The 18,467-nt window shown below is 46.6% G+C and overlaps 1 protein-coding gene across 1 annotated transcript; it reads left to right on the top strand.

The window, feature by feature from the left end:
• The first annotated feature begins 1,379 nt into the window (after nucleotides 1–1,379).
• On the top strand, nucleotides 1,380–17,794 carry LOC142930449 (fructosamine-3-kinase-like). The gene is made up of 4 exons (XM_076072806.1): nucleotides 1,380–1,597; nucleotides 15,236–15,358; nucleotides 16,212–16,369; nucleotides 17,123–17,794. Exons 1-4 carry the CDS (start codon nucleotides 1,520–1,522, stop codon nucleotides 17,139–17,141), a joined length of 378 nt encoding a protein of 125 aa, XP_075928921.1. The 5' UTR covers nucleotides 1,380–1,519; the 3' UTR covers nucleotides 17,142–17,794.
• The last annotated feature ends 673 nt before the right edge of the window (nucleotides 17,795–18,467 follow it).

Below are 18,467 nucleotides of genomic sequence, written 5' to 3'. Positions count from 1 at the left end.
GAGATGCCCCTGTAGTTGTTACAGTCTGTGCGGTCTCCCTTCTTAAAGATGGGGACCACCATGGCATCCGATCACCTCACTTACACCACCATCACTAATACCACCAACACCACCATCACTAACACCAGTAACACCACCACTATCACCACTACTAACAACCACAATCACTAACACCACCATCACTAACACAACTAACACCACCACCATCACGAGCACCCCCACCACTAATACCACCAACATTAACACCACCACTCCTCCCCCTGCCAGTATGGGACACCAAAGACAAAGATCCCCGTAGAGACTTAACAGGCTGTAGGGGCAAGTGCTGTTAGCCAGCAGTACGTATGAAGGCCGGCAAGACACACGAGGGGGTTGGATTGCCAGCACCACGCCCGGCCACCTTTGTCTCCCCAGTGGCGATCTTTACACACCACACCAGGTACTCATTCGAGGTTGAGTCAACCTAGGGGAGGCCCAGCACCGGTTCAGATAATCGTTACTGCTGTTGGCCTTTAGAGGGAATCCAACTCGGGGTCGCCGGGTTCATAGCGCGGCGCGCTGTCAGCTCTACGACCGTTCCACACACACACAGATGCACACAGAGACTCGCACACGTACAGACTCACACACACAGAGACTCACACAGACTCACACACACACACAGACTCACACAGAGACTCACACACACACAGAGAGACTCACACAGAGACTCACACACACACACAGACTCACACAGAGACTCACACACACACACAGACACAGAGACTCACACACACACAGAGACTCACACATACAGAGAGTCACACACACACACAGAGACTCACACAGAGAGTCACACACACACAGAGAGTCTCACACACACACACAGACTCACACAGAGACTCACACACATACAGAGAGTCACACACATACAGAGAGGCACACACACACAGAGTCTCACACACAGACTCACACAGAGAGACTCACACACACACAGAGAGACTCAGACACACACAGAGAGTCACACACACAGACTCATATAGAAAGCCTCACACACACACAGACTCGCACAGAGAGACTCACACCACCACCGCCACCACTCACCCACAGCTCGGTTCCACTCCTGCTCTGGGGTCGGTCCGCGTCTCTCTAACGGCCAAACTGCCAGTGGGAAGCACGTGGCGCGAGACGCGGGTGGTGGTCCAAGGTAACCACGCCCCCGTGACGTCAGAGCCATGAGCTCCTCCCCCTCACATCTGAGCTCCTCCCCTCTGCCCCCCCTCGCAACCACGCCCCATGGTCCGCCATTTCCCTCCCCCTCACTACCCCCCTGCCCCTCCTCGTGACCCCCCTTCCCCCCCCCGCCCCTCCACATTCCTAACCCCCCCATGCCCCCTCACAACCCCCCATGCCCCCCCTGCCCTCACCCCCCATGCCCCGCCCCCCTCCCCCGCTGCTACTTCAGCTTAGGCCGGGGCCGAGTGGAGGCGGCGCGCGCTGTGGATTGTGGGTGGCGAGCGGCTGATTTGGTTTCCCGCTCATGGCCACCGTCAGTGGCTCGCGAAAGCTTCTGAAGCGGCGGCTCGCTGGGCCTCCTCTACGTCGACTCAGCATGAAGGTGAGAACCTCGCGCGGTGTGTCCACATCAGCAGTGGCGTCGGCGGCGGTGGGGGGAGACAGAGGAGGCGCCTGGCCCACAGCCGTCACGTTCTGCTGAGTTCACGGCGCTGCTTCAAGCGGAGCTCGGCCCTGCTGCTGCAGTTGAGAGGCACTCCCAGAGGGCCGTGTGGCTGATGGGAATTATAATTGTGGTTAAATTATAGTTGTGGTTACAGTTGTTGGTCGTGGTTATTGTTGTGTGGTTGTTATTGTGGTGGTTGTGCAGGTGGTGGAACACGAGTTAACCCATAGCACCAGGGTCTAGCCCTCCTCTTGTACCTAGCCAGGCAGAGCAGTCAACCCATGGCACCTGAGTCTTGCCCGTGACCTCCTCCTGAACTTAGCTTGGCACAGCCGTCAAACCTTGGCACCTGAGTTATTGTGGGGATATTACCGCCACGTAGTGGTGAATGGCGACTGTTGATGTGTGTGGGCTTGTGTGTGAGTATGATGGTGAATGCGTGAGTATGATGGTGAGTATCATGGTGAGTGTATCATGGTTAGTTAGTAATACTGAGTGTGAGTTTGACTAATTCTCCTCCCTCTCGCTGTCTCTGCTTTCCCCCCTAACTACCTCGCCTGGTGTACAGGAGGTTGTGGGTTCGACCCCGACCCTGATGCCTGCTGTATATTTGGAGTTTGCGTGTCTCTGTCTCTCCCCGTGGTCGTGTGGACTTTTTCTCCGGGTCCTCCGGTTTTCCCTCCACATTTAGAAACATTCGTTTAAAGTTTTGACTTAAAACTTTAGTGACTGTGATGATGAGCCACTTCGTTGAGCTATCATTGGTGCCAAGTCGCTTCTGAAGAAGAGATGTTTAGCTCAGTGGACCTTAGTCTAGTTTTCTCTCTCCTTCCCGAGCACAACAACAAGCAGGAACAGGGGTAGGAGCATTCTCCACTTAGTGGTGGTGACGACACCACGGTGCTTGTGCCAGGATATGTGCACCAGAGATATCCATCACATAGAGACCCATAGAGTCATCACACATAGACCTATACACTCACCACGCACATACCCTCAGACTTGCACAAAGAACCATAGACTCACCACAGAGACCCATAGACTCATCAGACAGAGAACCACAGACTCAAACAGATCCACAGGCTCGCACAGAGCCCTATAGACTCACCAAACAGAGACATAGACTCACCACAGAGAGACAGACTCACCAGACAGATACTCATAGACTCAATCGTACCCATATTCACATAGAGACCCATAGACTCACCACAGAGACCCATAGACTCAGAGAGAGACCCATAGACTCACCAAACAGACCCATAGAATCACCACATAGAGACCCATAGAGTCATACAAAAACGCATAGACTCATCACACAGAGAACCACCGAATCAAACAGACTCGCACAGAGCCCTATAGACTCATAAAACAGAGACACATAAACTCACCACACAGAGACCCACGGACTCTCACAGAAACCCATAGACTCACCACACACAGATCCATCGACTCACAGAGAGACCCAAGGGCTCGCGTGTGTGGTTATTTAGTTGAAGGTGGGGGGGGATTACCAACCCCTTGCACCCATCCAGAACTCCCTGTTGCCATTGTGTGGCTGCGAGGCGACGTGAGGTTTACAGCTGGTCAGGTTTGGCGCCCCCCCCCCCCCCCCCCCAAAATGGCATTTCTCACAACCACCGCTGCGTTATCGACCGTCGCCATTCGCCAATAAGTGACAGTGACGTCACCACGGCGCCTGTGCCAGGCCAGGTGCACTTTGAAGCCACGTGAAGTGTCGAAGGCTCGCTGACCGGAGGTCCTGGAACAGAACCAGGTGCCATGGGTTGGCTGACTGAGATGACTGGCAGATGCACCACCTGTTCCCTGTACTGTGCCAAATTGCTGCATATTTATCATCCGGTGTTCCGCTCGTTGTTGTGAGCGTCACTCCTCTGTTGTTGGTGGAGGGCGACTGTCTCCAACTGCCCAGTAGAAGCGTCCTTCACGAGCCTCCCTCACAGAGGCCGATTCCGACACCGCTGGTACCAGTCGTCGGCAAAGCCCACTCAGCTCCACATCCTCCCGTACCGCATCAGTCCACCTCCACTCCAGCCCATGGCGTGCCCGCCCATCTACTCTCAACCACTTACACCACATATTCGTTAACGATGCGCACCCTAATCTGCCACTACGGTTGTGTGCAGGGTGTTGTGATGTCACGTAGCACGACGTTTCTCCTGGTCCCCCCCCCCCTCCGTTATAACGCGCCGTCTATCTATGGCCTCGTCGCATTGGCCTTCATGGACGAGTGGTGATGGTGAAAGATGATTCAGCGGTGGACACTGAATTACCGGGGCCCCATTTAACGTTCAGGTGACACGGGGCACGGTACGTGAAGAACCTCTTATCTGTCCTGTAAGCAGACTCCTCTACGTGGGATATTTAACACCTCTTAATGCACAGACAACAGCCAACTCAGCCTTGCCTGCCGGAGGAGCTCGCTGATGATCGGACAGTGTCCAGATCTCTCAAGGAGCTGTGAGCTACTCGCACACAAAGATCCCCCGTGTAGCCTTTAACAGACTGTTGGGGCAAGTGCTTTATAACATCATCAAAGGGGCGCTGCAATATGATGCAATCAAAATCACAGATCAGAGATTTTCCTATATATGGTCTTTGTTGATCGTGAATCGAGACTAATTGTATTGATTCCACTCAATCGATCCGGCAGCAACCTCAAAATGTCCGATTTTATCTGCAATATTCTGCGTTTCACAGATCATACAAAGCAACGGTATTGATGCCCGATTTGTATGAGTGGGTGAGTGGCAGGGTGAGTGGGTTTGTGAGTGGGTGAGTGAGTGTGTGGGTGGCTTTAGTAGTTGAGCGGGTGGGTGAGTCAGATAATGAGGCGCCGCAGTGGCGAGATCTTAACACCCTCGCCCAGAATACAGGATGTAATCAATTCGATCCCGACCCTGAAGCTTGTATATTTGGAGTTTTCATCTTCTTCCGTGGTCGCGTCGATTTTTTTGATTCCTTGGGATTTGTTTTACACGTAGGTTTTCGCGACCAATATTATCCATAATAGAGGTTTTTTTTGGGTTAGATCGCATAAATATATAAATGTGTCGTTAAAACCCACCATCACCCGACACAGCCAACTAGTAAGGGTTGTCACGTAATCAGAACATGCCAATTTATCACTAGTACAGCACACCGGTGTGTTGGAGAGTCAAGCCACAACATTTACAATCTGAGTACAACGTTTCGCCAGTAATTACAACTAGCTTCATCAGGCAACAGCCAGATTTGTGGAGAAGTTAGTCTGTTTCGTTCCTTATAAAGAGGCATAGATGTGGTGACCACACTTTGGCGCTCTTGATGCAAAGTGGGGAGGGGGGGGGAGATTAATGAGTCAACGTACATTATGCATGCGCATTATGCGAACCCTTTGCGCTTGTCCTTCCGGTCCATTGTGTGCATTAAAATAGCCGGGTTTTCCCTCCGCATTTCAAATCAACATGCGTTTAAAGGATTTGAATGCAATAAATGTTTACGTGATAAGCCACTTCGTCGACCTATTATTTGTAATCAGGTCACTTGATATACCTCTGTGGGCCTTACCTGGTAAAATAAAAAAAATTGTTTAGTTTCAGTTTATTGGATGGTTGAGTGGGTAGGTGGGATTTTGAGTGCGTGGGTGGGTCAGTTGGAGATTGAGTGGGTGTCAGGGTGAGTGGGTGGGTAAATTGGTGAGTGAGTGAGTGTGTTTGAGATCCAGTGGGTGGGTTTGTGAGTGGGTGGGTGAGTAGGTGGCTGAGCCGGAGAGTGGAGTGCCATGGTGGCGAGTTGTTAACTGCCTCGTCTTTTATAAACTAGGTCATGGGTTCGATCCCGACCCTGATGTCTGTACATTTAGAGTGAGTGGGTGTGTAGGTGGGTGCATAGGTAAGTTCTTGAGTGAGTGGCTTGGTGTGTTGATGAGTCAGTGGGTTAGTGAGTGAGTGGGTTTGTGAGTGGGTGAGTGAGTGTGTGAGTGGGTGAGTGAGTGTGTGGGTGGCTTTAGTAGTTGAGTTGGTGGGTGAGTCAGATAATGAGGCGCCACAGTGGCGAGATGTTAACTCCCTCGCCCGGTATATTGGAGTTCGTAGGTTCCCCCCAACCCTAAAGCCTGTATACATTTGGAGTTTGCATCTTCTCCCCATGGTCGGGTGGAATTTTCTCCGGGTTCTCCGGGTTGTCCCTCCATATTTAGAAACATGCATTTATAGAATGTGGCTGCTATAACGTTCTACGTGAAAAGCCACTTCATTGAACTGTTATTTGTCGTCACGTGACTTCTGAAAAATATCTATTTTGCTGTGGGCCTGACCTGGTAAAATATAAAAAAAAATATTCAAAATTTAGTTTAGTGTGTGGATAATTGGGTGGGTGGATGAGTGGGCAAGTGCATGGGTGAGTGCCTTGGGTGGGTTTATGGGTACTGAGTGGCTGGGTGAGTCAGTGCCTGGATGCATGTGACGGTGGGTGTTTAAGTGAGTGGGTGACTGTGTGGGTTAGTGGGTGGGAGAATCATATAGTGGGGGGCCACAGTGGCGATATGTTAACTACCTCGCATCGTATACAGAAGGTTGTGGGTTCGATCCTGACCCTAATGCCTGTATATTTCCCTCCACATTTAGAAACATGTATATAGAGGAGTTGGTTGCTATAAATGTATACATGATAAGCCACTTTTTTGAGCTATAATTTTTGGCGATGGTGCTTCTGAAAACAATATTTATAGCTCAGTGGGCCTTACCTGGTAAAATAAACCTGGTTGAGTTAGTGGGTGGTTGAGTTAGTGGGTGGTTGAGTTAATGGGTAGTTTAATTACTGGGTGGCTTTATTATTGTTTGGTTGAGTGATGGGTGGGTGGATGATTAGTTATTTGGGTAGTGGGTGATTTGGTGAGTCGGTGAGTGGCCGAGGGAGTGGGAGGTGGTTGGGTGAGTGTGTGGGTTAGAAATAGACTGCGTGGCAGGGTGAGTGGATGTGTAAGTGGGTGAGTGAGTAGGTGAGTGGCTGGGTAATTAGGTGAGTGGCTCGGTAAATAATTGAGCAGCTGGGCGAGTAGGTAAGTGTATGGGTGAGTGTGGGTGGGTATGTGGTTGGGTGAATGAGTGTGTGGGAAGGAGGTTAGGTGGGTAGTGGGTGGGTTATACATTGAGTGAGTGCGTTAGTGACTGGGTGAGTGAGTGGGCAGGTGGGTGGGTGAGTGGGTGGGTTAGCGATTGAGTGGCTCGGTGAGTGAGTGCTGGGTCGGTGAGTGGGTGAGTAGGGGAGTGTGTGGGTGCTAGTTAGTGGGTGGGTGATTGATGGGGTGGGTGTGTGAGTGAAGAGATGGGTGGGAGGGTTGGTGAGTGCATGAGGGAGTAAGTGGGTGGCTGGGCAAGTGCATAAGTGAGTGGGTCAGTGAGTGGGTGTGTGGGTGTGTGTAGATTAGTTTGGTATGAGATTGAGTGGGATGCTGGGTGAGTGGTTGAGAAGATAGGTGGGCAAGTTAATGAGTGAGTGGGTGGGTGAGCGGAGGGGTGAGTGACGGGTTGGGTGAGTAAGTGAATGGGTGAGTGACGACTGGGTGGGTAATTTAACATGGGAAGTTGAGTGGGTAAGTTAGCGTGTAAGTGAGTGGATGGTTGAGTCAGAGAGTGAGGCGCCAAGGTGGTGAGATGTTCACTATTTTGGCTAGTATACAGGAGGTGGTGGATTTGATCCCGACTCTGTCGCCTGTATATTTGGAGTTTGTAAGTTCTCACCCGTGGTCGCCTGGATTTTGTTCTAGATCCTCAGGGTTTTCCCTCCGCATTTAGAAGCAACATGCGTTTAGAGGATTTGGCTGCAATAAATGTATCTGTGATAAGCCACTCGTATATCTATCATTTGTAGCCAGGTCTATTCTGAAAAGGATCTATATAGCTCAGTGGGCCTTGCCTGGTGACATAAAAAGTAAATTTCGGTTTAAAGCTTTCATAACTGCAAGGATTCGTCTTTTTGGTTCTTTCGGTAAAGTCACGTAGAATGGGAATAAAATAATAAAATAAAATAAGACAATCAAATTCTCACGACGTTTTGGCCACAACACAAGTGGCCTTCTTCAAGTGAAGAGACAGGTCTGTCCGGAAGACAGAGCTTGAATGAACGCTGACATGCAAGGACCGCGTCTATTAAGCTGTGGGCAGAGTTAAAATATGAATTTGCATGTTACCAGCATCACCTCCGGAGAGGAGGAGGGAGGGGGCTGGGAACACAGGCAGAGAGGAAACAAGAAAAGGGGCAAGTGCAACAGCCAAGGTGCGCTGTTGTGTCCTGAGTTGCCTTATGACTATGCTGTAAACTGGACTACTATATAATACAATATTATACCTTCCAATCTAAACTACATGGTATAACATCATATCATAGACAAATTCCACTTTTGAATTATACAATGCGTTACTTTACACTACCCTATACTTTAGATTATAAACTATTTGACTTGTGATATTACACTATGTCTTATTCTATGAACCCAACTATATACCACACTGATGTATATTCATTATGCAATTACGATGCTATATATTGCCTTATGAGTTATGTTAAACATTACAATGTTATACTATTAATTATTATACTACTTGTTGTAAACCATAGCATTGACCGTGGTGTGAGAAGTATTAAGAGGCAGTGCCAGCGAAAGGGCTGCGGTTTGAAAATCACCATAAAATACAATCAATTAAGAACCAAAATGGTTTAAAACATCTTTCCAATGGTTACTAAGCCAGAATCCATCACCTCGGTTGAAATTGTCTCTGTGCTTGTATATGTGGATGTCCTCATGAACGAATCTCTCATGGTAGCCGGTTGGCTTGCAAAGAACCTCTGTCTTGGAGAAGTCAATGTCATGTGAGCCCACTGAATTATAACAGTGATCTGCCACGGCAGAGGAGTTCGTCCTACCGTGTTTCAAGTCTGCTTTATGTTCGCGGATGGGGTCCGATATATGTCGTATGGTTTCTCCAATGTAGCTGCTACCACAGAGGCACTTTAGTTTGTAAAGGCCCGGGTACTGTATGTCTGGAACCACATCCTTTACAGATGGAACCAGATCACGGATTTTTTTGTACTGTGTTGAATCGGACCTGGATCTTGTGTTTATTCAGGATTTTGGAGATATTTTTGTGACCCCCGCAATGTACAGTGAGGGAAAAAAGTATTTGATCCTCTGCTGATTTTGTACGTTTGCCCACTGACAAAGAAATGATCAGTCTATAATTTTAATGGTCGGTTTATTTGTGGTGAAGGTTGTTTTGAAAACGAGCTATGTAGCTCATTGGGCCTCACCTGGTAAAATAAACATAATTTAGTGTGTAGGTGAGTGAGCGGTGTGTGAGTGAGTGCATACGTGTGTAGGTGAGTGGGCGGTGGGTGAGTGAGATATTGGGTTAGAGATATAGTAGTGGGTGGCTTGCTGAGTGGGTGAGTGGCTCGGTGGTTAAGTTAGTGGTGGTTGAGGTAGTGGGTGGTTTAATTAATAGGTGATTTAGTTTGTGAGTGGTTGAATTATTGGGTGGTTGACTGATGGGTGGGTGAATAATTCCGTGGTAATGGGTGAGTAGATGAGTGGGCGGGTGGTTGGGTGAGTGGGGGATTAGAAATTGAGTGGATTGCAGGGTAAGTGGATGTGTAAGTGGGGTGGGTAAGTAGGTGAGTGGCTGAGGGAGTGGGCAGCTGGTTGAGTGAGTGGGTGGGTTAGAAATTGAGTGGGTGGCAGGGTCAGTTGATGTGTAAGTACTGGGTGAGAAGGTGAGTGGCTCATTGAGTAAGTGAGTGGATGGGCGAGTAGGTGAGTGGATGGATGAGGGAGTGAGTGGGTGGGTGAATTAGTTGGTGGGTGAGTGGATGTTTGGGTGGGTGGATGAGTGAGTGAGTGTGTGGGTGAGTGAGTGAGCGTGTGGGTAGGTGGTTAGGTGGTTAGTGTGTGGGTTAGAAGTTGAGTGGGTTAGTACCTGAGTGAGTGAGTCGACGGGTGGGTTGGTGAGTTCGTTGTTGGTTGAGTGGGTGAGTATTAGTGGGTAGGTATGTAGGTGAGTGATTGACTGTGTGGGTGGGTGAGTGAGTGAAGAGATGGGTGGGTGGGTTGGTTGTTGGGTGCGTGAGTGAGTGAGTAAGTGGGTGCGTGAGTGCATAAATGGGTAGGTGAGTGAGTTAGTGGGTATGAGATTGCGTGGGTGGTTGGGTGAGTGGTTGAGAATTAATTTTGATGAGTTAGTGGGTGGGTGAGTCGGTGAGTGAGTGGTTGGGTTAGCGTATGGGTAAGTGAGCAAGTGGTTGGGTGAGTGTGTGGGGTAGTGAGTGATTGAATAAGTGGGTGAGTGAGAGGCTGGGTGGTTGGCTTGGGTAGTGAGATTGTGGGTGGGTAAATGAGTGGGTGAATGGGTGTATTGGTCGGTGAGTGTGTGAGTAAGTTAGTCGGCACGTGATTGAGCGGGTGGCTGGCTGAGTGCGGGAGAAGATGGGTGGGTGAGTTAGTGGGTAGGTGAGTTGGTGCGTGGTTGGGTGAGTGAGGGGGTGGTTGGGTGAATGGGGGAGTGACTGGTGGGTGGGTAAGTTAATGTGGGAGGTTGAGTGGGTGAGTTAGTGTGTAATTGGGTGAGTGGGTCAGAGAGCGGTGTGCCACTATGGTGAGATATTAACTACCTCACTGAGTATACAGGAAATCGTGTATTCGATTCTGACCCTGCTGCCTGTATATTATGAGTTTTAATGTTTTGCCTGTGTCCTCGTGGATCTTTCTCCCGGTCCTCCAGATTTATCTCTCCGCATTTAGAGTCAAGATTTGTTTAGAAGATTTGGCTGCACTAAATGCCAGCTTGATAAGCCACTTCGTTCACGTATCAGTTGTAACCATATCACTTCTAAAATGTTTTATATAGCTCTGTGGGGCTTACCTGGCAAAATACAAAATAGTTTAGTTGTAGTTTATTGGATGGGTGATTGGGTAGGTGGGTAGTTCGGTGCGTGGGTGGTTTAGAGGTTGAGTAGGTGGCAGGATGAGTGGGTGGGTGAGTAGATAAGTGGCTGGTGAGCAGGTGGGTGGGTGAGTGCATGAGTTATAGATTAAGTGGGTGGATGGGTCAGTGTGTGATTTGGGGCATGAATAGGTGAGTGGGTGGGTTAGTGGAGTGTTGAGTGAGTGGGTCGTTGAGTTAGTGAGTGGGGGGTATGCAGGTGGGTTCGTAGGTAAGTGGTTAAGTGAGTGGCTGGGTGTGTGGATGAGTGAGTGGGTTTCGCGATTGAGTGGGTGCCAGGGTGATTGGGTTCATGAGTGCTTGGCTGGGTGTTTGAGTGGGTGGGTGGGAGGCTGAGTCAGAGTGGAGCGCCAGGGTAGCGGAATGTTAACTCCCTCGCCATTTGTATAGGACATCGTGGGTTCGGTCGCGATCGTGACGCCTGTATATTTGGAGTTTGCATGTTCTCCCTGTGGTTGCATGGATTTTTCTCTGGGACCTCCGAGTTTTTCATGCATATTTAGAAATATACATTTAGAGGCTTTGGCTGCTATAAATGTCCACGTGATAAGCGACTTCTTTGAGCTATCATTTGTTTGCCACGTCGTTTCCGACAAGGATCTGTATAGCTCAGTGGGCGTTACCTGGTGAATTTAAAATAATTCAATTGTAGTTGAACTATTTTAAGTGAATAGGTGGATGAGTGGGTCGGTGGGTTGGTGAGTGGCTGGTTTAGTAAGTGAGAGGTTGGATGAGTGGGTGGGTGGTTGAGTTGTTGGTTTAGAGATTCGGTACGTGGCAGGGTGAGTGAGTGGGTGGGTGGCTTTACGAGTGGGTGGGTGGGTGGATAAGTCAGAGAATGGGGCGCCATGGTGGCTAGGAGATGTTAACTACCTCGCCTGGTATATTGAACTTCGTAGGTTCGATCCCGACCTTGACGCCTGCTGTATATTTGAAGTTTGCATGTTTTCCCCGTGGTCGTGCAGGTTTTTCTCCAGTTTTTCCCTGCACATTTAGAAACATGAGTATTTTGAGCATTTGGCTGCTATAAATTTCCATGTGATAAGCCACTTCGTTAGGCTATCATTTGTGGCCAGGTCGGTTCTGAAAAATAGCTCTTGTAAAATAAAAAAATGGTTTCATTTATAGTCTACATAGGATTGACTTCCCAGGAAGTAACACTCATTGTATAAACCCCAGAAGAATATTGTTTTGAGTCACCCAAACCAGAATGTGAACTGATATATTCATATTTTCAAGCGAGGTTCTCGGCCACAGACCACCTGGACCAATATGATGTAGTTTAGTTTGCATATGAATTATTACTAGGGGTTTGTGGACATGATAAAGTTAATGTTTTCTTTGACAGGTCTATTGTGTTGTACACTCTGACAGGGGCTCAGGCTTGTTGGGGCAGCATCTGGCTGAAATGCACCTTCACAACAGGAAGATTGTAGAGAGGCTTCACAAGGAAGAGAAAACTATCGGTATTGAATCATGAAAATGTAAAACATGTGGAAAACTAGGCCCACCGATCTAACCCTAGCATCATGTCAACTATGTATTGTTGACATTCCTTCGCACTGAGAGTAGGCATGCTAATCGGATCTAATGAATATGTGTAAACAGGCGATTTGTGTGTAAACAAACATTATTTCATACAGCTGTTTATTAATCGTAAAAATCAAGCGATTGAGCTAGTGAATGAGATAGACACATGCTGTCATTATTTCATACATGAACACAACTAGCCAGCCAGCGGTCGTGCTTTTCCACACCTAATCACATTCATCTCTTTGTTTTAGCCATCTTTGTGATGAAGGGAACTGTATTGTTCATGTGTGTGCAATGTACTTTTCAGAATATGAATTATGTTGGGTAATATATGAATTATGGCTATTAAAAGTATCTGTATTTAAGTCCATCAGGGCAAACTCTTCTGCAAAGGAGACTTAGAGCATTTAACATTGCGTCCCTTTATATTTTTGCTAATCGCAATATTTTTCGATATAAAACTTTCGTGACTGCAGGGATTCATATTCTTGGTTCTTTCGGTAAAGTCACGTGGAAGGGAAATAATAAAATAATACAAATAAAACATTATATAATAAAATTTTCACGAAGTTTCGACCACAACGCAAGCAGACGTCCTCAGATGAAGAAACAGAGCTGTCGGAAAGACAGCGTCTTAATGAACACTGGGCAGTGAACACTGGGCAGTGTTCATTAAGACGCTGTCTTTCCAACAGCTCTGTTTCTTCACCTGAGGATGGCTGCTTGCGTTGTGGCCGAAATGTCGTGATAATTTTATTATATTATGTTTTATTTGTATCATTTCCCTTCTACGTGACTTTGCCGAAAGAACCAAGAATATAATCGCAATATGTTCAGGAGATAAATGTAAGGTCTGCTAGCCAAAAGAAGGCTTTAGGAGAGAGTTCATGTAGTTTTGCTATTCATTCATTAAAGGGCAATAGAGTAAATGCTAAAATAAATGTTTCCAGCTAATTTTTTATATACGCTAGATTTACAAGTCTATAATGTACAGAAAATACCATGGTTGGCCAGACCATCGCTCGTCATTTGCATGTGGCTCCTGGGCAGTTCAAGTGTGGCTCTGCAGAGGCGCTGCTAATTTGTAACTCTTCAATTTAACTTTATATGAAGTGAGAACAATCTGGTATCGGAGGCAGGCCATGAGTACTCCCAGGGCACTGAGATTTCTAAACTCAAAATTCCACAGCCAGTCAACACGAGTCAACTTCTGTATGGCTACTCTTTATCTCTTGTGGCTCCCGCGGCCATCTGAAGATTATGGTATGCTGCTGGTAGGGTCAGGAAAGTTGGTCACCCTTGGTATATATCTGTATATGCATTGATGATTTTGTGCAATGTTCAGCTGCTCCGTCACGACAGGGGTCCCAGTCAGTTTGAGACTGCTAAATTAAGGTTCTCATGTGCTTTACAGATTTTGATACAAATTTCAGTCTTGAATTTCTCCCAACAGGTATGGACCCTGGGCAGGAGGATGTAGAGTATGTGGGTTTCATACGGCTATATGCTGTGGTTACATCCCACATGTGATCTCCGCTTTAAAGTCATGAAACTGGTTGTAGCCCATTTAAATTTTAATATACCCGTTTAACACGTAGGCTTTCGCGGCCAATATCCATAATATCGTTTTTTTGGGTTGGATCGTTGAAATATAAATTTGTCGTTATACCCGCCACCGACACAGCCAATTCGTAAGGTTTGTCACATAAACAGAACATTCCAATTCGTGAAGGGCTCACAAGTGACATCATCACATCTATCCCTCCAAGGAATGAAACAGGAGGATTTCTCTACGAATTTGGCTGTCCACCTAATGATGGTAGTTGTAAATACTGGCGAAACATCATACTCAGATTGTAAATGTTGTGGATTTTCTCTCCAACACTTCGGTTTGCTGTACTAGTAGCGGATTGGCATGTTCCGTTTACGTGACAACCTTACTAATTGGCTGTTAGGTGGTGGTAGGTTTAACGGCTCATTTATTTTTATGCGATCTAACCCAGAAAAAAGCATATTATAGATTTAATATACCCTTTTGTTGAAGGACAGCCTGGGTGACCAAAGTTTTATAGGAGCGGCAATAATGTTTACTTGATTAAATTAGTTTTATCATGGAGCGGTGAAATCAGCTGTTGTTCAGATGTCAGTCTAATTAGTATTACATCGTAGAAATATGAGAGTCCTTTGTGTAATAGTCTATTAACCACTGATGATGGTAACATTGGTTTAAGGTTACATTTTAAGAAGAACTAGATTGACGTACATTTTATGTTGCATAAGTACACAAATTTATAAAACAATATATTTGATTAAAAAATGCATATATTTTCTTCCATTGCACACAGTTGTACCATTGATAACAGGGCACACAGTTACAACTGACATCACCAGATGTCACTCAAGTTCCCGCAGAGATCGATCTCGCATAACCAGTGTTCACATAATCAGTTATGTTTTCGCTAATTACCAATTACACTCAGCCGGGTTTGACAGACTTGTATGAATGTATGTTGAACTTCCTTTCCACCGTACATAGCCAACCGTGCTAAACGGAGGTGCGGGAATTAAGCGCAGAACCTATCGTTAGGATCAATGCTGTTGTAATTTTTTATGAGGATATCAATTGGTGGCTAAAATGAGATGTTCAAAGACTACAGCATGATAATCGGTACATAACATGAGTGTCGAATTATGTCTTAAGAATTACCCAGCCATTTTTACATAAAATTCAACGTTTCTGGGTGACCGTGTTCTTAATTGCAAGGCCCGCGGCCGGTGGCAGTCCCTGGTGTCCTTTTTACTGCGACCCCTGACGTGCAGTCCCCGACAATACACACAAGTGAAAACACCCCATCATGCTGTCAAACCCCCCAATGGTTTCAAATGTGAGATGGCTCTTTCACTGATAATGTCTTATCCGCGAAAGTGGCCCCCCTCCGAAAATGAGTGAATATCACTGTTTTAGGTCAAGGATTGGCTAAATAAAGTAGGTATTATTTGCTTATGTTTTTAAATGTCTGTAATAAAACTATATTTATGCCACCAGCTGAATGAGTGGCAGGAGGACTGGGTGACGTTCTTCTCACGGCAGCGACTGCAGCTTCAGCTGGACATGATAGAGAAGGACTACGGTGAACGGGAAACCCGCGAGCTCTGGTCTCGGCTTCAGGTTCGTAAGCCATTTCACTCTCGCCCTTAACCCTTTCCTGTTCCGAGATGACTGCTCATTTCAGGATGGGTCTCGTTCACCACCGAATCTCGGAACGCACAAGTGGTTCAGCGGTAATTTTATTTAGAGAGGCATAGCGCCGTTGTTTTTAAAGACATTGTACTCGCCGCAGAGCACCATAGCGACAGGACAGCACTCTATTATAGCTGGTACCAAACTGTGCTACACACCTTCCCGCACGGCCTTGTGGGATCCTCGGTACCGATAAAGTTATTTAATATTTACTTCCTATTACGTTCCGATGATGTACACGAGATTCAGCGGTGAACGGGATGCACCCCGCAACTTGCAGTCATCTCGGAGCAGGAAAGAGTTAATACATGCAGCAGTGTAGCTCATCATGTGCACAGCCATATAGGAAACCCATTTGATCGCAGTGGGTTTTCGAGGTGACTTTAAAGGTAAAGTGGTGTTTCACACGCAGGCTTTCGCGACCAATATTATTCATGATAAAGTTTTTTTTGGCTTAGCATAAGTGTAAATGCGTCGTACACCCACATCCACCCAACACAGCCCATTAGTAATGTTTCTGACATGAACAGAACGTGCCATTTATGTTATTGCTCGGCACTCTTGTGTGTTAGAGAGGAAACGCAGAACATTTTCAAACGAGTACGACCTTTCGCTGGTGATTACAACCAGCATCATCAAGCAATTGCCAGAAGCGTTCTGACTTCTGGCAATTGCCTAATGGCAATTGGAGTGGGTGTACGACGCATGTAAATTTATGCGATCTAACTCGAAAAAAACGTTATCATGAATAAAGTGGTGTTGTTTTTTGCGTGGTGTGCAGCTTCGGTTGGGGGATTTTTTCCGGGACGTAGAGGTGGTTCCGGCACTGCTCCACGGTGACCTATGGACTGGGAACGCTGCAGAGATAAATGAAGGGCCCGTCATCTTTGACCCAGCCTCCTTCTATGGGCACTTGGAGTACGAGCTTGCCATCGCTGGGTAAGAAAAAACTACAAACAACCAAAACAATAGCAGCAACTGCCGTTCACTGCCCTGTCTGTGGCATGCAAGGTTCATTCGTATAACCTCAGTGTGGCAAGGGCTGGCTCATTAAATAAATAACAGAGACCAGGTAGAGTTGTGGTTGAGATGTCTACATGCTGAGGTCTCCACCCTCTCTATTTGCTAACTTACAAAGACTCATCCTTCCTTGCTAAGGCTTTTTGGGCAAATCCTGTTAAAGCTGATACGGTGCACAAAACAATAGTGGAACGATAGAACTCTTACTTATCCACGGCACTTGAGGATGCTTGAATGTTCCAGAAACACAGTTTGTCGAACAAGGAACCCCTGGTTCAGAGACAAGTTGCCACTGATGTGCTTTACCAGAAATCCAAGCTGAAGATAATTCATTACACGTCAAATGGAATTCAAACCCTCAGAGCTGGGATATGCTTCAGTGAACAAAAACACATTTGACATGATGTTTACTGTGCAGCCATTGGTGACCAAGTTGAGACCACAGCATTCCTGCCCTCAATTCGCAGGAACGTTTGTTGATAGATGGCTCACTGAATTTTGAACGGAGGACCTCAATGGCATTGGCTCGGTGCTCTGACATTGAAATTAACCTCAAGCCACTCAATTTCCTGCATTACGTTGAATTTGTGAAAATGTTGTTCATTGTTATGTTGTTCGTGCTGGAACAGCAGCATTGTAAGATTTTGAATGTTTGGTGTTGTTTGGGTACAGGATGTTCCAGGAGCTTTAGCTCCACGCTTCACTCATCCTACCACGCTCTCATCCCAAAGTCACAAGGCTTCGGCAAGAGCCAGAAGCTCTAGCAACTCTTCCACTACCTGAACCACTGGAATCACTTTGGGACAGGATACCGAGGGTCATCCATCTCCACCATGCGCAGTCTCCTCAAGTGAATGAACGGTGCAGGAAATCGTGGGCTATGGTGTATGACTATAAAAATTCTTATCGGCCATGATATACATGATATACATTGTTGAATAAAGGCCTTCCCTAAGCCACCACTAAATCTCACGAAACTAGTCCATTTAAATGCTGTGCAATGCCCTAGGCATTCCACGTGAGTGTGACCGGTGGTCCCTTTGTTCTGCATCCTGGCCGTGATCTCCACGCGAAAACTGGGTCAGTTAATGTCTTTAATTAGGCTGGACGAATCTGATGAGCTATGAAGCTCTTTTTTTCACAGATGTCCAGTCGGGGCGAGTCAGAAAGTTACAACAACAAACAACAGTACAAACAGATGGGAGGGCAAAGTAAAGGAACGCGAAGCAAATTTTGACTTAACTTTCGTGACTGCAGGAATTCATATTCTTGTTCTTTCGGTAAAGTCACGTAAATAGAAAACAAAAAACAATAAAATAAAGACCGCTTGTGTTGCGATTGAAACTTCCTGGGTTTTTTGCTTTTATTTTAAATTTATTTTTTATTTGTTATTTTTTAAAAAAAAATTTTTTATTTAATTTGAATTTTTTCTTGTTTTCTATTTACGTGACTTTACGGAAAGAACCAAGAATATGAACGCTAAGCAAGTCATGAAATAAAAATATATAAGAGTTCAAATTGCATTAGTGCATCAATTCCTGCAAATTTTTTTTATCACCAAATGCCATTTTGGGCAAGGCAGCATAACAAAAATAATCCCAGATGTTTGGCTAGTACCAGTTACATTGTATGTGTTTGTTGTTGTTTTGCTATGGGAGTAAACCCTTGCAGAGAAAGGGACCAGAATTAGGAAAGCGAAACCAGGCACTCCTTCAGAAGATCCCATGCACGGGCGTGACCACTGCACCACCCTGACGCCCAAGCAAATGTAATTCAAATAATCTACAATACTGGCAAATAAACCCTATTAGTATCAACCGAATGTCTGGACAATCTGACCCCCTCTACACAAGCAACAGTTGAGAGTCAACGCTGTGATGTTGTGCGATTGGTGCAAGCGGGGTGAGGTCAAGGTCGATGACTGCTTCCAGCGGTGTCAAGATGAGCATTTTGAAGAGGCTCGCGAAGGATGATACTTGGCAGTTGGGTGCAGTCTCCCTCCATTAACAACAGAGGG

The sequence above is a fragment of the Petromyzon marinus genome, chromosome 39, assembly GCF_048934315.1.
Source record: "Petromyzon marinus isolate PM22_M1 ecotype Great Lakes invasive population chromosome 39, UKy_Petmar_22M1.pri1.0, whole genome shotgun sequence".
In the NCBI taxonomy this organism is placed as follows: domain Eukaryota; kingdom Metazoa; phylum Chordata; class Hyperoartia; order Petromyzontiformes; family Petromyzontidae; genus Petromyzon; species Petromyzon marinus.
The sequence above is the reverse complement of the archived record's forward strand: the minus strand, read 5'-3'. Positions and strand labels throughout refer to the sequence as shown.